Source organism: Oryzias melastigma, linkage group LG17, assembly GCF_002922805.2.
Source record: "Oryzias melastigma strain HK-1 linkage group LG17, ASM292280v2, whole genome shotgun sequence".
Classification (NCBI taxonomy): domain Eukaryota; kingdom Metazoa; phylum Chordata; class Actinopteri; order Beloniformes; family Adrianichthyidae; genus Oryzias; species Oryzias melastigma.
In genome coordinates this window covers 9,702,614-9,720,253 of record NC_050528.1, presented here as the reverse complement: position 1 = coordinate 9,720,253, position 17,640 = coordinate 9,702,614, and the positions used below count along the sequence as shown (strand labels likewise).

Sequence of the window (17,640 nt, the reverse complement as noted above, 5' to 3'; positions counted from 1 at the left end):
TTAACTTCTTTGAGGTCTTCATGGTTGACTGAAGAATCACAATCCTTCATGCCTGCACAGTTTTCATGACAAGTGAGTCCTGTTACAAGTTGATACTCTTTGAAGTTTTTAACACAAAATCACAAAATTCTCAACGATTGTTTTATAAATTTAATCCAGAAATTCATTTTTACTTAGAGGAGTGACAATTGTGAACAAAAGTATCGATATATCGCGATATTTAGTCCTGATGTAGTAAGTATCGATCTTTTATTTTCGTTTGGAGAAGCTGTAAATTGTTATTTTTGTCATCTTTTGGTGAGACGTTCCTTTGGAGGAAGATAGCAAGGATGACTGTCGGGAGCACCAATGTGTCTGGCAGCTACTTGAATCATTTAATTTATTTCTGTTGTTTAAAACAATTTTGCACCAAGTTGTGACATTACTGATTAGTGTTATTATAACCCTAAATTTTACCGATAATTCAAATTCAATTGATGTCGAAGACATAATATTACTGATTTCAGCAATTTCGTACAAAAGTGTCTATTATTTGTTGCACAAAATAAGACATAAGTTGTTTATTATGATTGTGTTTAAGCTAAACAATATATGCAGATATATTTTCCCCAAAAATATGTGTTTTTCTATATAATGTGAGATGATTTTTTACCAATTATCGCAGTATCGCGATATAATCGATATCGTGAGCCATGAATTGTATCATGAGGAAGTCAATGATTTAGTGACAATTGTATGGAGCTATATTGGGGCCAATATTTTTTGAAACCTAAATAAAACAAATTGAAAAAAATATTGGTGTTTGGCCAAGAAAACTATAAGATGTCCTAAACTTTTTGCTATTCTAAAATAAACTTCATTATTTTCAGCTTCAAATGTTCTGTTTTTTTAGGTTTCAGAACTCAAAATTTCAATTTCAAAACTTTTTTTCTGTTTCAAATCTTTTTTTTACTTCAAATTTTTTTTTTTTTAGAATCTGAAAATTTCTGTTTCGAAACTTTTGGTCCCATTGTGGCGCTTTGAGTGGTAACTTTTCTGCATAATTTTCTGACCCTAATTAACAAAGTTCATTATTGAAGTTGTCCAAATTCTCAGAGTCAGTGAATGCACCGGGACTAAAGTTACCGCCCTCATCGATTTTGATTGGTCATTTGTGTTAGCCCCGCCCCAACGTGCCACAGCGGGGCCAAAAGTTTTTAAACTAAAATTTGAGATTTAAAAACGAAAAAAATAAATAGAAACTTAAAAAAGTTTTGAAACCTAAAAAGAAAACAGAACATTTGAAGCTGAAAATAATGACGTTTATTTTAGAATAGCAAAAAGTTTTGGACATTTTACAGTTTTAGTTCAAACACCAAATATCGTTTTCAATTAGTTTTATTTAGGTTTATTGGCCGCAGTGTAGCTCCATACAATCCTGCCAACCAAATCTTTCTTCTAGGTCTTTTCTCCGTTTTATATTTTAGCAACTTTAGGGTGTTGCATGAATTCTGACTTATCAATCAATCAATGAATAAAAAATAGAAAGAAAAGTTTGGTTGTTATTTTAAGAATAATGGACACTTCAGTGTTTCCATGCAGCATTGATTGGATTGTTATTTTTTCTTTTTAAATTTCTTCTGTGACATTGTGTCCCCATCACTTCTTATTTTTCATTCTTTAAATGTCTAATTTTGGCTAATTAAAATGCCAAAAGTGACAAATAAATCCCTTTATGTTATGTTTTGATGGCTTTCCTGGAACTTTAAACCTGGAAATCCCTCTCATTACAGCTTTCTGCTCTTGTAAATTGCTCCAAAGCCTCCAAACAAAAGCCCAACTGTGTTTGGAGTCCAATATGTGGAAATTTTGGAGAGCTTGTGTGTTATCTCTCCATGCGTCCTCGTGCCTGAGCGCACCAAAGTACAAAAGCGCGCACGGTGCGTTAGGAAACCTGAGCAAACTGAGGCCTTTTATCTCTTGGCTCAGATCAGAGGGTTTGCTATAAAAGCCAGAGCTGCCTCCCAGACTCCCTGCTCCACCGGTCCAGAGACCCGCCGTTCAGCATGAAGCCTCTCCTCCTCTTGACACTGCTCGGATGTCTTGGTAAAGATGAAAACTATTTTGCAGTTTGTTCCATTTGCGCCTAAATTAAACGCTGTTTTCTTGTTTGACGCAGCCGCTGCGCTCGCGGCTCCTCCTCAGAAGGTGAAGTGGTGCGTAAAGTCGGACCAAGAACTCAGAAAATGTACTGATCTGGCGGCGGCATCTCCCGCCTTCTCCTGCGTGAAAAAAGAAAGCACCCTTGACTGCATCATTGCAATTAGGGTGAGACTTTTTTATTGATTGATGTTGTTTGTAATATTAAATAAAACGTGCAAATTTATCTATTTAATTAGATCAATTTGTTGCTGCAATCAGTTTTCCTTTTAGAGATCTAAACCTAAACGAAAGTTTTTTTTTTTAATTATCCAGGCATAATCTTGAGTGTATTTTCAAAATAAAAGCTTTAATATTAGTACTTTAATTGGTAGAAATGTTGCAAACTCATTTGAAAAATCCACTTTCTACTGAATTTTAATGGAAATTTCTTGAAAAAAACAAAGCAAAAATTAAAATGTTGTGTATTGCTTAGGCTGGTGAAGCAGATGCCATCACCGTGGATGGAGGAGACGTTTACACTGCTGGTTTGAACAACTACGACCTGCAACCCATCATTGCAGAGGACTACGGCACCTGTACGTGACCAAATAAGCAGCAAATAAAATAACCTTGAGCTAGAGCATCTCTAATGTTTTTTTTTTTCTTTTTTTTCAGCTTCAGAAACCTGCTACTACGCTGTTGCCGTTGTCAAGAAGGGATCCGGATTTGGCATCAGAGATCTCAGAGGGAAGAAATCCTGCCACACTGGATTGGGAAAATCTGCCGGCTGGAACATTCCCATTGGAACTCTGGTGTCCATGGGCATCATTCAGTGGGCTGGCATTGAAGATAAACCAGTGGAGGAGGGTGAGTGCTTTTAGAAACCAATAAGTCACACTAGTAAGTATAGAGGGATGTAAAAGATGTTAAATACGTCTGGAAAAATCAATCAGGCAACTGCGGTATTGTTTAAAAACTACAGATATGAACATTATGTCAGTTTAAAAAAATCAATCAAGAAGTAAATAATCAATTTCTGGCAGTTTCTCCTTCAGTTTTTTTCTTTGTCTTTTTATGATGCAATCAAAAAGACGTCCAATCAGAAGCTTGCTTCTTCCAAGTCAAAACCTGGATGCATTTCTCTGTCAAATGTCATGCATTATTATTCATAGCTTTAAATTCCATATGAATATGAAAGATTTTAGCGTTTTTGGTCGAAGAAATCGACAAAAAGTTAATTAAATCCTTTATGTATTGAGATGCATAATCTCAATAATAAGATCATACTCTTATATGATCACAAATTATTTATCTTGGCTGATTTTTTTTATTGCTTTAAAACTCTACATCTATGCATATGTATGTTTTAGTGTGTTAAATGTCTCTTTTTTATTTATATGCTAAATTTTGGGGTCTAAATTCAATGCAAATTGGACGTCCTCAGTTTCCTTGGTACTGATAAGATCACCGTAACTTTTTAATGCTGGTAACAGAATTCAATATTTGAGTTTTTCACCCCCGCTCTATCTGCTGTTATTTACCTGGATTAGGTATATTTCGCCAATAAAAAGCTCCAAAAGCTGTAGGATTCATTTGTCAACAACCTGCAGCGCGACACATGGGTATTTATTGATTTATTTGCTGTCATTTCTGCAGAGGTGAGCACCTTCTTTCAGGCCAGCTGTGTCCCGGGGGCAACACGGGGGTCCAAGCTTTGTGAGCTCTGCAAAGGAGACTGCTCAAGATCCCAGAAGGAGCCTTACTATGACTACAGCGGAGCCTTCAAGTCAGTTGAAGCCTGGCATGCAACGTGGAGGTTGTATTTCTTTAAGAATAAAAATATAATACATCTTTTCTGTTTTATAGCTGTCTGGCTGAAGGTGCTGGAGAAGTGGCTTTTGTGAAACACCTCACTGTACCTGGTCAGTGTCTCTTACTATAACTTACTATGCTTTTTTCTGCATGAGCTAGACCAGGGGGCTGCAACCTTCAACACTTAAAGAGCCAAAAACGTTGATTATCCAGAAGGAGCCACAAAACCTGATTTAACCTTTAGAAAAATAAGATGCAAATTATTGTAGCTAATTTAAATTTATATAGAGATTTTTTTTAATATGAAATAGTTTATAACTTTTGTTGCATCCTTTCAAAATAAAATACACCCTGTACCATATTTGATGATTTAATGCAGCAAATGTAGATAGTTTCATGTCAGCAGTGGAAAAATATATATATATTTGGTGGCAGAAATTCACAAATCAGAACGTGACCCATACTGTATTTTTTAGAGCACGAGGAACACTTAAAATCCTTGAATTTTTTAACAATAGGAAATCCGCTTTATAATCTGATGTGTCTTAAGTATGAATTATATTGTGTATATTGTAAAATATGTATATATAGTCATTGGAGATATTTATATTTATAGGAATATGTGTTTGCGAATGTGTAGGTGTATGTGTGTTTATATGAATATATATATATATATATATATATATATATATATATGAATAATGTTAATATGCTATATTACTTGTCAATATCCTACATTATTATTATTATTTATTTTTTTAACTTACTTTTAATTATTTGTGTATTTAGTAAATTTCAAATATACATATATATATATATTTTTTTTTTAACTTATTGACTTTTTGTGGTGCCATGACAGATGAATTTATCCCTTTGGGATACGAATAAAGTTCAATTCAATTCAATTCAATTCTGACTGTGCACTAATCTCCAACTGATTTTGGTGGTACACGACTCTCAAAAATCTGTCAAAACGTTTTAGTGTAACTTTGATGAAGCTGCCCCACTATTTTAATTTAAAATAGAAAATCATATCTGTTTTTCTTTAACCATGAGGGATCAAAGAGCCACATGTGGCTCCGGACCCTCAGGTTGTAGACCCTTTAGCTAGAAATCACAAGGTTCTGTATTGTATGAAAGTCTTTAGTCTCTATTAGCTACTCTCACTTTTGTTTTATTAATAAAAAGTCAATTTATTAATTGTTTAGACAAGAATTAGAGCTCTAAATAGTTGTAAGATTTAAGTTGATGTCATTACTCCAGATCAAGAGAAGTCCAAATATGAGCTCCTGTGCCGGGATAACACCAGAGCGCCAATCGATGACTACAAGAAATGCCACCTGGCCAAAGTTCCCGCTCATGCTGTTGTCACCCGCAAGGACCCACAGCTGGCTGAGTTAATCTGGACTAGTGTCAACTCAGTGCAGGTAGATCGAGAACGTTTTTTTGCAAGAAAATGTATGTCTCTGGTGTTTATGATTTCTCTCAATGTCTTTCTCAGAACTTCAACCTCTTCTCCTCTGAAGCCTACGCTCCTGCCAAGAATCTGATGTTCAAAGATTCAACCCAGAGGCTGGTGAAGCTGCCCCCAAACACAGACTCCTTCCTCTACCTGGGTGCTCAATACATGAGCACCATCCGCTCTCTCAAAAAAGGTACAAACAAGGCGAAGGAGTGGACAACGTCTTCTTTACAAGGACTTCACCTTTGTTTCTTCCTCTCCAGAGCAGGCCCCTGGCACCGCCTCCAACGCCATTAAATGGTGTGCCGTGGGCCACGCCGAGACCGCGAAGTGTGACACCTGGAGCATCAACAGCGTGACTGATGACACCACCAGCATTGAATGCCAGAACGCCCCCACAGTCGATGAATGCTTGAAGAAAATTATGGTAACGGAATTTTATGACTTCAGTTTGAGATCAGGGTTCTCAAACTCAATTTACCTCGGGGTCGCGTAAGGCTGAGTCTGGCTGAGGCTGGGCCGTACGGGGTTCCATTTGTGCCAAAAATGTATTTTTGCGTTGACTGTCTATATCTTTGGACCAATGTCTACTGATTGAACATTTGTTCGTGTCTATGTACTACTAAGCAATATCCTCTGCGTGTGCTGTTAAACGACAGGACCACATGGCGTTAGCAACTGTTGCTAAGGACTTTTCGGATCCAACGACAATAAAAAATGCAGTTTTAAGCATAAAACAAACCGAAACATCTCAAAGAAGATATTCCTAAGTAGATTTTGAACTTTCATATTAAGGCCGGGGCTGCAAAATATCAACTTGGGGGCCGCAGTTTGAGATCCTTGATTTAGAGGTATCAATACCTGTGTGCAGCGCAAAGAAGCTGACGCAATGGCGGTGGATGGAGGAGAGGTGTACACAGCCGGAAAGTGTGGTCTGGTCCCAGTCATGGTGGAGCAGTACGACGCAGGTATGAGTTGGAGATAGCCACACTGAACTCTTTGATCAAACGTTTCTTTCAGCTTGAGTCATTTTGGATCTTTTGTTTCTCCCACAGAGCAGTGCAGCTCCTCCGGAGGTAATTTAACTACTTATAATCTTCTTTCAACGATAAGGACCCTTTTTAGGGTTAGCCTATTTTATTTAAAGGAGGTGCACTTTTTAAATCCAGACTTGAATCATTTCACTGCAGAAATACATCCTGCAACAAGGATTTGATTTATTTATTTATTTCAAGCCTAGATTGTGAAAAATACAGGACAAAACACCCACATTTTTCAAACTCATTATAGAAAAAGTGAAATGCATTGATTAGAAAACAAACAAACAAAAAGCAACACTTGTGTCACATTTGATTCATTAGATATAATAATAATTATTAACTAAAATCAAATAGAGTTTGACTGATTTCTTGAAAAGGAGTGGGAAGAAGCGAATTTATATAATACCGCCCTTACTTAATTACTCAATTTAACAGTTTTGCACAGTAATGTAATCCGATCAAATGCAATTTTTTTGTTTTTAAACAGTAACATCAATCACACGTCGTGTAGCATATATGTAATACTCATGATTATCACCAGAATACAATTTCTTATTAGTCCAGAAATCTTTCTTACACATTAAGAATCAAGTTTTCAAGTAACAATCGAGAACTTATTGATTATTCTCTGACAGAATTCTTAAATCCTTTAATATTTTTTGAATATAATGTATTAGTATTAATATTACGCTTATGTTAATTATTCTATGTCAAGATAATTACTCCACGTTGACCCTGATTTCAGAAAAAACTTATTTTGAGGTAAACATGAAATAAAATTATATATATACATATATATGCCCATTTAATCATGAAATGCATTGGTGGTAAAAACACACATTTCTGTAACAAATGAATTAATATTATACAAACTAAACTTTGTCTAGTTTTTTATGAATCATTTCCCTGCCTCAATCTATGCTCTGTCTTTCTATACTCCCATTCTCAGGCCAAGCTTCCTCATACTATGCTGTGGCTGTGGTTAAGAAAGACTCTGGAGTGACATGGGAAAACCTTAAAGGAAAGAGGTCTTGCCACACTGGCATGGGCAGAACTGCTGGGTGGAACATCCCCATGGGTCGCATCTATGAGCAGACTAAAGAGTGCGATTTCAGTAAGTTCTCAATTAAAAACAAAAAGAATGGTCACAAAAAAGATGAAAATGTCGTAGCAGTCATCGTGCAAATTCATTTCACCATGTGAGGGCACTGTACACTTTTGAAATGTTGCATTTCTCAACAAGTAAAAAAAGAAACTAGAAATGAGCATCAGGAGAGACTCGTAATTGTGACAAAAGCAAGAAAATCATCAAATAACAGACATAAAAACAGGAAGTGTTATTAAGTTTAGGAATAATATAGTTATTATTCTCTGACTGAGTGCCTGTTTTCCCTTAGCAAAGTTCTTCAGCAGTGGCTGTGCCCCCGGAGCCGAACCCACCTCTCCATTCTGCACTAACTGCAAAGGCAGCGGCAAGGCCGTTGGAGATGAGGACAAGTGCAAAGCCAAGGCCGAAGAGCAGTACTATGGTTATGCTGGAGCCTTTAGGTACGCTGAAGAAATAACTTGCCTTGTGTAAAGTTCACACAATTCCTTATTTTTTCAGAGAATCATCTCTGAATGTGTTTGAGATTAATTACCTTCTTTAATATTAATATAGGGATTCTGCAAAACTTATGAAAAAGTCTTTGTGACTTGTTTGTAATTCGTTCCCCAAAAAGTACAAAAGCCTCATTATTACTATTAGGTGATTCAGTTTTTGGTTTGGACACCTAAAGACCCACTCCAATCCTTTTTTGAGCTTTTAAAAACATTCCCAGTGGGATTTTATTTAAAATCAAATAAACCACAAGAGCATGTTAAAAAACACCAACACTATTTCATTGGAGTGGGTCTTTAACCCTTTAACCTGAGGCGTCGCCAGAAACACTTATAAACACAAAATCTTTAACATTTTGTAACTTTTCACCCGTCAACACAATCATCGTCATTCCAGCAGATTCTGAAGGAAAAATGTGCTAAAACACATGAAGTTTTGTTAAAGAACTATGAACGACCACTGAAGGTTTCTTAAATTTCTGAAAAATTGTCAAGAAGTTTGCTTAAAAATCTCTAATACATGCCAATTTTGCAAAAACATGTAGTGTGGTGCTTAAATATGAGCTAAACTCTTCGCCCGATAACCTTAGTAGATGCCAAGTTAGCCAAAAAAGCTAGCATATTGCTTAAAGGCTAGCACAACTCCAAAATAACCAAAAAATCCTCAGTAAAATTAGTCAAAAACGTTAGCTTGTTGCTAAAACACAAGCTAAATTCAAAAGTACCCATACAAACCTCAGTAGATAACAAATTAGCCAAAAGTTGGCCTCTTCCTAGCTAAACTCAAAAATAGCCTAAAAACCTAAGTAGATACCAAATTAGCCTAAAAAGCTAGCTCATTGCTTAAAAGCTAGCACATTGCCAAATTACTAGCAAAACTCCAAAATAGCCTAAAAATCCTCAGTAAAATTAGTCAAAAACATTAGCCTGTTGCTAAAATACAAGCTAAATTCAAAAGTAGCCTAACAAACCTCAGTAAATAACAAATTAGCCAAAAACATGCACCTCTGGAGCTCTGGTGTTAAAGGGCTAACCTGTTTATTTTCCTTTGGATAAACTAACTTTTTTAGTGATTAAAAATGCAAAAATAAGCTGTTTTCTCCATCTGTCTGCTCATAAACACAGTAGCCTTATTTTGGAAATTAAATATGAGCTAAACTCTAAATTAGCCTCAAAAAACCTTAGTAGATGCTAAATTAGCTTAAAAGGCTAGCGCAATGCTAAAATACTAGCACAACTCCAAAAAAGCCAAAAAATCCTCAGTAAATTATGCTAAATTATGAGCTAAATTCAAAAGTAACATAACAGTAGATAACAAATTAGCCAAAAGCGTTAGTGTCTTCCTAGCTAAACCCTAAAATAGCCAAAAAATCCTCAGTAAGATAAGTTACAGTAATCAAAGAACATAAACACAAGAGCTCTGGTGTTAAAATGTGAAACTGCTTATTTTGCTTTGGATAAACTCTAGCTTTTTTAATCATTAAACATGCAAAATAAGCTGTTTTCTCCATCTTTCTTCTCATAAACACAGTATAATGCACATAACTCATTCAACATGTCATCCCAAATCCTTCCAGGTGCCTGGCTGAGGGAGCAGGCGATGTTGCCTTCGTCAAGCACACAATTGTTGGTGAAAACACCGATGGTGAGAAGCAGGAAATGACCCGTCTTTACATCTGCTGCTTCCTCTGAAAACACGTTTCTAAACATTGTTTGACTTTGTGTTCTCGAAGGTAACGGTCCCGAATGGGCTCGCACCCTGAAATCTGACGACTACCAGCTGATCTGCCCTGGAAAGGCTCCAATGGCAATCTCTGAATTTGCTAATTGTCATTTGGCGGTTGTGCCTGCACACGCAGTAGTGACCCGTCCAGAGAGCCGCAGTGATGTCGTGCGCATCCTCCAGGTTCAGCAGGTCAGTAACAAGCCTACAGGTCACTTCTAGGATTTTTTTCAGTCCAGATTAAGATCCGTTTGTTCTCTTTCTTCAGACTTTCTTTGGAGCCAGTGGGAGCGATCCTTCCTTCAAGCTTTTCCAATCACAGAATGGAAACAACCTCCTCTTCAAGGACTCCACCAAGTGTCTCCAGGAGGTTTCTGCTGGAAAGAGCTTCGATCAGTTTTTGGGAGCCGAGTATATGGAGGCCATGAACTCCCTCAGACAATGCAGTGACTCAACTTCAGGTTTGTGCTGCTCATAGAATAATACGTAGGTCTGTGGCTGGATTTTCACGTCACCTCTGCTCTCTCCCCCTTCCAGATCTGGAGAAATCTTGCACTTTCCACTCTTGCCAGCAGGCCTAAAGGCAGTGCAACCGGTGCGGATCGTCACTTACCAACACTTCCAACATTTTAAAGCCTAATCAAATCAGGGTTTATGCTTCAACTGGATCTATTTTCACGAGTGCAGACGACTTAGATAGACCACATTCTTCAAATCAATATAACCATTCACCTCTGAATGCAGTTACTCTAATGCTGCTTGAAACAAATTTTTTTCACTTTCCCAATGAGATCAATGCAGAAGTCTGTAACATTCCTCAAATAAAGAGTTTTTACTACTATTTTGTGTGAATTGTCTTGTCTACTATCAGAAAACTGGCAATTGTTTTAAGAAATTATGATATGTTTCATGAAAAGTAGTTTAGGTGAAAAAATAAATGCAGACAACAATGCAAACCCATTAAAAAAAGAATGTGAATGACCAATGCAAATAAAAAAAACGCATAAATATTTTTATTCTGGGTTGAAATGAGCAACTTTCAAAGAAAAAGTGTTCATTTCTCGACAATAAAGAGCTCTTTTCCTCTGTAGGATAATTAAGTACATATTATTTTTTAAAAGTACGTATTATTTTCTATTGTTTGATTGCTTGTTTACTTTATGAATCTATACTTACGACGAAGTGCTTCATTTTTTTTTGTTAAATGTTAACTTCTCCTTAATCCTTAAAATTAAATAATCACAGATGTTTTGAAAAAAAAACAAATATATAGCAAAACGTATTTAAAGAGATCTAAAATATATATTTAAAAACTGTCAGCACTAGAAAATCTGAAATTTTAAAACCTATAAATTGGTTCAGAAAATGTCTCTTGCAATTCTTAATTGGAAGCCACCCTTGTGGTGTTCTAGGCATGCTTACATTAAAAGTGGCGTCATCTGGACAACATATATACTGATTTTAATGGTGAAATGTGATGTCAAAATGTTAATATTTCACATATTTTTTGATAACTACAAAGAGAAGATCTTTTAAAACACTTCATTGTGTGTTATTGTTATCAGGTAGAAACTTGTAGCAACAATTATTAAATATGTACAGCAATTAAAAATAAATGACTTTTCTAAAAAGAAAAGAAAAAAATCGGTCTGTATATAGGTTTCTGTTTTATTAAATGTCCTTTTTTTAAAATTTTATTGTTTAATTTTTGACTTTATGTAAAATAGATTAATCCTTCATTGACTTTTCCTTGTTATATTAGTATGAAGTTGTATATTTTGTGCTAATTTAGCCATCATTGCTGCCAGTTTGTGTATTTAACTATTTATTCACTTCTTAACAATAGGATGCAAACAGTAAAACTGTAAAAATACAATTCTGTTTTATCTTAGGGAACATGTCCAAAAGCTACAGGGTCAGAAAAGTATCACAGTACTCCATCTTTGTCCTAGCAGATATGTAATTTAGCTTTAAAAAATATTGTTTATGTAATTGAATCTTTATTTTTCCAGTTGTAAGATGTAAAACAAGAATAAAAGGTTTTGATATAGAAAGAAAAAGAAAATAAATTGACATAATTGCTGTGGAAAAAAAATTATAGGAAAATATTGGCACAGCACACAATATATTTGAAGGTAATAATAATAATAATAATAAATAACAAGGAATAAAGAAATATTAAAATGAAAAAAGGAAGGAAATATAAACAAAAAAACATGTCATTGTTAATGTTTTGAATTTTTAAGAATTTCAGCGTAAAAAGGAAAAATTTGACTGTAAAAACGGTCAAAAATAATATTTATCTGTATATTTAAATTATAGTGTATTTTAATATTAATAAAACATGACTATGTGTCATGTGTATTTCATAAAATGTATTCGCAATTGGAAAGTGAAAATGTATGTTCTGTTTATTTACTAATATGAACACAACAAACATATATAGCCACATTATTAAAAAAAAATCCATCCAAATATGAATATTAATCACATTTGATCCATAAACTGCAGAAAAATGAAAGGAAAGACGTTTCAAACTGTTGAAACTCCCGCATCACATGACCAAGGACGCGGCATCAAGTTCTAATTTTCCCGGAAGTTACCCCATGCGACTTGGAGGCGCACCGGCTCCACACAGCAGAAATATCGTAGTATGGCCTCCTTCTGAGTGTCATCACACGGTTTCTGTGTACACACCTAACCGGCAATCCGACACCATCGAAGCCTTGATCATGGACCTGTGGTCCAGAGGCACATTTTGGGGCCATCGGAGTTGTCAATAGAACTCCCACGGTACTGTATTGATAGATTTTGAGCACTGTCACTTTTGGATAACCTGGGATTTAAAACCGAGTGACAACCGTGCCGCTCACCCCATCTGCCGGTTAGCTAGCTAAGCCAATAGCCAAGAAGGGCAACTTCTCGTTTGGAGTAAAGGACAAGAAAACGGCAAAACTTCTACCAAGTGAAGACTAACCAGAGGTTGATACTCTGACTTCCTACTTTCTGAAACTGTCACTGTTTGTACCTGGTAAGAATTTAAACAAATTCATCGTGGTTCTGTTAGCTTCAAGTACAACCGAGCTCAGCTTCATTTTTTTTTTCTCAAAGGCATGCAGGATGAACAGGCCCTGCCGGCTGTCAGTCTTTCGCGGAGATCACAAGCAAACTAATCGAAACTTACATTTTGAATTTAGTAGAAATGTTTTTATTTTAAACGTTAATGTTGTATAGTTTGTTTTTTAGAGGTTACGGTTTCATTCTGGCGTAGCTGTAGTTAGCTTGACAGGTCGTGGCAAGCAGCGGCCGTTATCTCCCAGATAAGGCTAGCTAGCTTAAACGCCCTAGCTTAATAATGGTTTTAGGCAGTTTACTTTATTTTTGTTCGGACTGTATAATTTTAAAAAATAATCAAATTTTCCGTTTTTAGTCTTTTATATTCGTAAACGTTAAAGAGGTAAAGATGGAGGATTGGTTGCTCCTTTTTAAAAGTTAATCGTTGAACTCAAGGCCTGCGAATTAAACACGGGGTGCAGGACAGCGCTAATGAAGCTAGCCGCCGCTCTCCAACAATAGCTTCATGGTAATCGGGGTCGAGTGTGGCACTATATGATTAGTGAATTTGTTGTGCTTGCTATCGTTCTAGTTTTTGTATTATTTTTCAATAAAATATTATGCTATTTTATTATAATATTTTTTAAGTTGGAGTGAAGAAGAAAAAAACGTCAGTGTGATAGTAGGACACGTAACGTTTGCCGGCTGTCGGCTAACCCTGTAACCCAATTCGGCCTAGATTGCAGCCGCACTAATAGGCCGGCGAATATATTTCATCCCACATACTTAAGACGTGATAATCTTTTCGTTGAGGAACTGTCATCTTTAATCACGATTCACAAGCCTCTTATCCGTCACCGCCGGGGGAACCATATGGTAGCATTGTTCGGTAAAGCCTCGAAGCATGGCGGCTAGCTAGCTAGTAAGCTAGCAAGCTAGCTGACGATAGTTCGTGTGTCAGCAGGTGGATGTTCTGTGACACGTCTACTAGTTGTACTCACATTTTTATTTTTTTTGTCGAAAGTTCAACTTTATTTTAACTTCAAACGTAATTTAATAATCTATAATGCGTAATTTACTTGGGTTTGAAATAGGCATTGAGTTTGAGACACTGTTAACTTAGCAAGTGAACTTTGACCCGAGGCACCCCGTTCTCGTTAGCTCTAAAAAAAAAAATTAAATTAGGCAAATAATTCCCATCTGATGGTAGATGTCCAAAGGTTGGGGGCTATCTTGTTCTGTGAGGCCCAGTAGGATCCTGTTTCAAGTCATTTTTGAGTATTTCTTTTTTTTTTTTTTTGTAGGTTAAACGTTTTGATTCATAAAGAAAGTGGAATGAAGTAGATGAAATAATCTGCTATTAATAACTACTTTTTAAAGATTTTATCCATTATTTAAGGAACATATTGAGTGGTTAAAATTGAAAAAGGGCTTTTCTAGAGGTGGCGTGAGTGTTATCATAGGCAAACCACAGGCCACACCCATTTTGTTTGTTCCATGTTGCCACACTAAAGGTGTCTCCATTCAGCAATCATCCACTATGTACATATCCAAGAGTCATGCAATCTTAATTTGCTTTATTGGGTCACAGTTTACTCTGGTATTTTTTAGTTTCACCTAAAATAACTTTTTTTTTTTTTACTGTTCTTTTTATTTAGAAAGGCTGGCAACACACCGCCACCCTAATGCAGACCCACAAAAGAACGTGAAATGAACAAGCCACCGCAGCCTTTAACGGGACCTACTTCTGTCCCAAATCCATCCCCATCCCCTGGATTGACACAGGTAAGACCCACTTAACAAAACATTTTTTTTTTAAATAGGAGTGGAGTTTGATAAATGTTCTCTCCTTTCAAGGCCGCTTACGGCCCAGGACAGCCCCCTTCTCTTGTTTTTGCCCCCCAGCAACCCCCACAAATGACTTCTGCACAACAGCCAAGACAGGTAATGCATTCAACTATTTAAATTTCATATTGTTTTAATCAGCGCTGATAGAAGTAGTCTATAATACATATTTAAGAATCTTCTTTTCCTGCGCTTTAAACGTAATAATGTTTCTTCCGCTTTGGCTAAATGCATGCGCCTCGTCGCTTTGCTTTGTTCTTCAATGTTGGTCTTGATTTATCCTCTCTGTCCTTTTTGCTGTTCTCCCAGTTTGCCACAGGGCCCCGTACTTTACACCAACAGGTACTAACTTCCCTTCAGTATTCCTTACATTTTCTCCATCTTCCTCTCAGGGTTATGCACATTTTCACAGCTGGATATTTCACAATTGCTGCTTTTTAGCTCCATTTTAAAAATGTAAATGAGCCAGCATTTAAATGTTTTACTACCATTGAAGTAAAATGTTTTGAAAGCAGAACTTTTTTTTTGGTTTATTCTAAATATGCTAAACTTCTGTTTTTTTTCATAAAGAGAAGTTTAGCAATTTAAACAATATCTCAAATCTGATTAAAGTAGCTACAATTTTTTAAAGTCCTTTCAATTTTTTGTGGTTATTTATGTAAAGTTAAATAATTAATACATTTTTATAATGGTGGCATATAAGTAAATGTGAACTTTTTATTAGAAAGGTGTCACAACTTCTGCAAATGGAAAGGGCACGGGCATGTCATTCATTTCTACAGCTTTAATTTTAGTCATTTTTCACCATGTTTAATTTTTTTGCACTCAAAAACTTTTCCTTTTTAATTTCATTTTTATAAACTTTTTAGTTTTGAAGAATCATTATTTATAAGGCGTTGTAGTGTAGTTTCTAATTTTAACCGGTTGGTTGGTAAGTGTGTTTTGTGTGTCAATGGAGTTGATAAAGTTTTAGGTTTAACTTATTCTTTTAGACTTTTTTTCCCCTCAATGATCAATATTTTCTTCAATTTAGGATCAGATTTTTCCGCAGTTAAGTAGTTTGACAAGCAGAAATCGATTGCTGATTTAAAACAAAAATAGTTTAACAAATTGGCAATACAATCTCTTCCTAGAAGGACTTTAATTTTTTAATTTTGCTCTATGGGAGTTTGAGATCCCTTTTCTGACCACAAGATATGCTGCTGGCTCTTTTCTCTCTTGTAATCTGGGCCTTCCTCATTGTCTTCGTTTTCACCTTAATCTCATGCCTCTCTTGCTCTCTGCTCATGTGTTGTGCGGCTGAAGGGTGGATACAGAGCGCTGCAGGTAACGGCTTTCTCTCTTCGACCCTCCTCTCTTAGCTTGTCAGGGCTAAACGCCTTCACGGCAGTTTTCTCTGTTACTGAAAAATGGAGTTCAGTGTGTGAACGGCTTCAGGCTAGTTTAGAATCTGAATGGAAACGCACACGTTCAGAAGTCATGAAATAATTCCGTCAGGATGATTTAAGCGGAAGTGGCGCAGAGCCGTAACACTCTCTCTTCTCCATGAATCATTTTTGTTTTTTTTCCTTCAATGTATTTGCTTTCAGACTTACTATCAGAACCGACCCGCGATGCCCGCCAGTGCTCCCCGGGTGCAGACGAGTAGTGGCCCCCGGCCCACCGGGCCCCTGCCTGTCTACCCCGCCAGCTCCCAGATGATGATGATCCCTCAGCAGCAGCTTCCTTTCGGAGGCTCTCCTCAAAGCTACTTTATCCCCCCTGGACAGGTTTGCCCATTTAAACATTTGCCTCTCATTAATATGGTCACTTAGAGCTGAGCGATATGGAATTTTTTATAATTCGAAATAGTTTTTCCATATTGTGCAAAAACCATATATATATATATATATATCGAAACCAAATAACGATATTTGACAAATTTGAACGCTCTGCAGCTCAAAAAAGAAATGTTTCAAAAGAGAACATAAATAAATAAATTCCAATGTTGTCAGGGTTTACAGAACAAACAAAATTATAACAGTATTTTACACAGAAATACTTAAGGCGTTTTACTTTTTGAACTTTTTTCTAAATTTCCTTTAACAAAGTTCAATTCCACAGAAGTAATTTTTGTATGAACATGTCTCTGTTGTTATATAGCCGTGAACTCAAATTCAAACAAAAAAAAGATAGTTTTTGTGTAACAGTTGCTACTAATACACAGTGGATTTAATTCTATTATTATATTAAAAACATTTTTTTACGAATGTCCTATGAAATAGTTTTGTTGCATTTATCCACAACGTCTTAAAAGTCCGGTCAGTAAAATATTGTCCGACTTTAAACTGGTCCGGAGCAGCTCGTTAGCATTAGCATCATGCTAGTGTTACATCGCAGTCACCAAATTAATAGTTTTTATTAAACTTTTTGTTGCTGCGGATTTGACTGGCTCCCGTTAAAAATCACCAGATGTTCCGCGGCTTCATCAGCCGAAACTAAACGTTACACAGTGAATGCGAGGTATGGCGGCTCCTCGTCCTCTATTTACATTGCGTGCAGACAATGAAGTGGAGAGGTCCAAAAAAAAAGACCAAAATGAAAGCTAATAAACAGAATTAATTGGATGCAAACATTTACTCGCCAAGTGGCGACCAAATCTTTTGCTCGAAAGGAGAAAATGTCGATTTCAGACCCTTTAAAATAAAATTCTATTACAATACACTCATTCCTCCATCGAGAAAAAGTTCTATCGCTGCGATATCTATCGTGTTATCGCCCAGCCCTGTGTTCACTCAGCTCCACGTAACACAAAGTTGATGCTTTATGGTGTTACAGAAAGCTAAATAAAGTATACAGTGCAAAGGAGGTTTGAAACTTGAACATTAGTTTATTTAACGTATGTTTTTGGGTTTTTCCTTTTTTGTCTTTTTATTGTTTGTCTTGTTTTTGCTCCTGAAGTACCGAACTCCGTACATGACGCCCACACAGCAGTATCCTGTGAC

General features: G+C 36.2%; 2 protein-coding genes across 8 annotated transcripts in view; both read left to right on the top strand.

Moving 5' to 3' along the window:
* The first annotated feature begins 1,924 nt into the window (after positions 1-1,924).
* Positions 1,925-10,598, top strand: tfa (transferrin-a). The gene is made up of 17 exons (XM_024273157.2): positions 1,925-2,085; positions 2,159-2,307; positions 2,615-2,717; positions 2,797-2,988; positions 3,778-3,907; positions 3,988-4,043; positions 5,197-5,360; positions 5,435-5,588; positions 5,659-5,822; positions 6,267-6,363; positions 6,451-6,471; positions 7,385-7,549; positions 7,833-7,983; positions 9,612-9,679; positions 9,768-9,949; positions 10,026-10,218; positions 10,295-10,598. Exons 1-17 carry the CDS (start codon positions 2,046-2,048, stop codon positions 10,336-10,338), a joined length of 2,073 nt encoding a protein of 690 aa, XP_024128925.1. The 5' UTR covers positions 1,925-2,045; the 3' UTR covers positions 10,339-10,598.
* Positions 10,599-12,336: 1,738 nt separating this feature from the next.
* Positions 12,337-17,640, top strand: part of eif4g1a (eukaryotic translation initiation factor 4 gamma, 1a) — a 25,406-nt gene continuing 20,102 nt past the window's right edge. For 2 of the 7 annotated variants that reach the window (XM_024274472.2, XM_024274466.2), the window contains exons 1-6: positions 12,337-12,788; positions 14,470-14,596; positions 14,669-14,755; positions 14,966-14,998; positions 15,962-15,982; positions 16,246-16,425. In XM_024274472.2, coding sequence (XP_024130240.1) covers positions 14,522-14,596; positions 14,669-14,755; positions 14,966-14,998; positions 15,962-15,982; positions 16,246-16,425 — 396 coding nt within the window. In that variant the 5' untranslated portion in view covers positions 12,337-12,788; positions 14,470-14,521. Of the gene's footprint in view, positions 12,789-13,197; positions 13,341-14,455; positions 14,597-14,668; positions 14,756-14,965; positions 14,999-15,961; positions 15,983-16,245; positions 16,426-17,640 lie in introns of those variants that run through there. The other 5 variants (XM_024274467.2, XM_024274468.2, XM_024274471.2 and 2 more) reach the window with 5 other exon arrangements.

Bases quoted from the DNA above. Each gene is read 5' to 3' on its own strand.
- tfa (XM_024273157.2), top strand. From the start codon at position 2,046: ATGAAGCCTCTCCTCCTCTTGACACTGCTCGGATGTCTTG. The intron at 3,908-3,987 runs GTCAGTTGAAGC...TCTGTTTTATAG, and splicing joins GACTACAGCGGAGCCTTCAA to CTGTCTGGCTGAAGGTGCTG. The intron at 4,044-5,196 runs GTCAGTGTCTCT...TCATTACTCCAG, and splicing joins GAAACACCTCACTGTACCTG to ATCAAGAGAAGTCCAAATAT.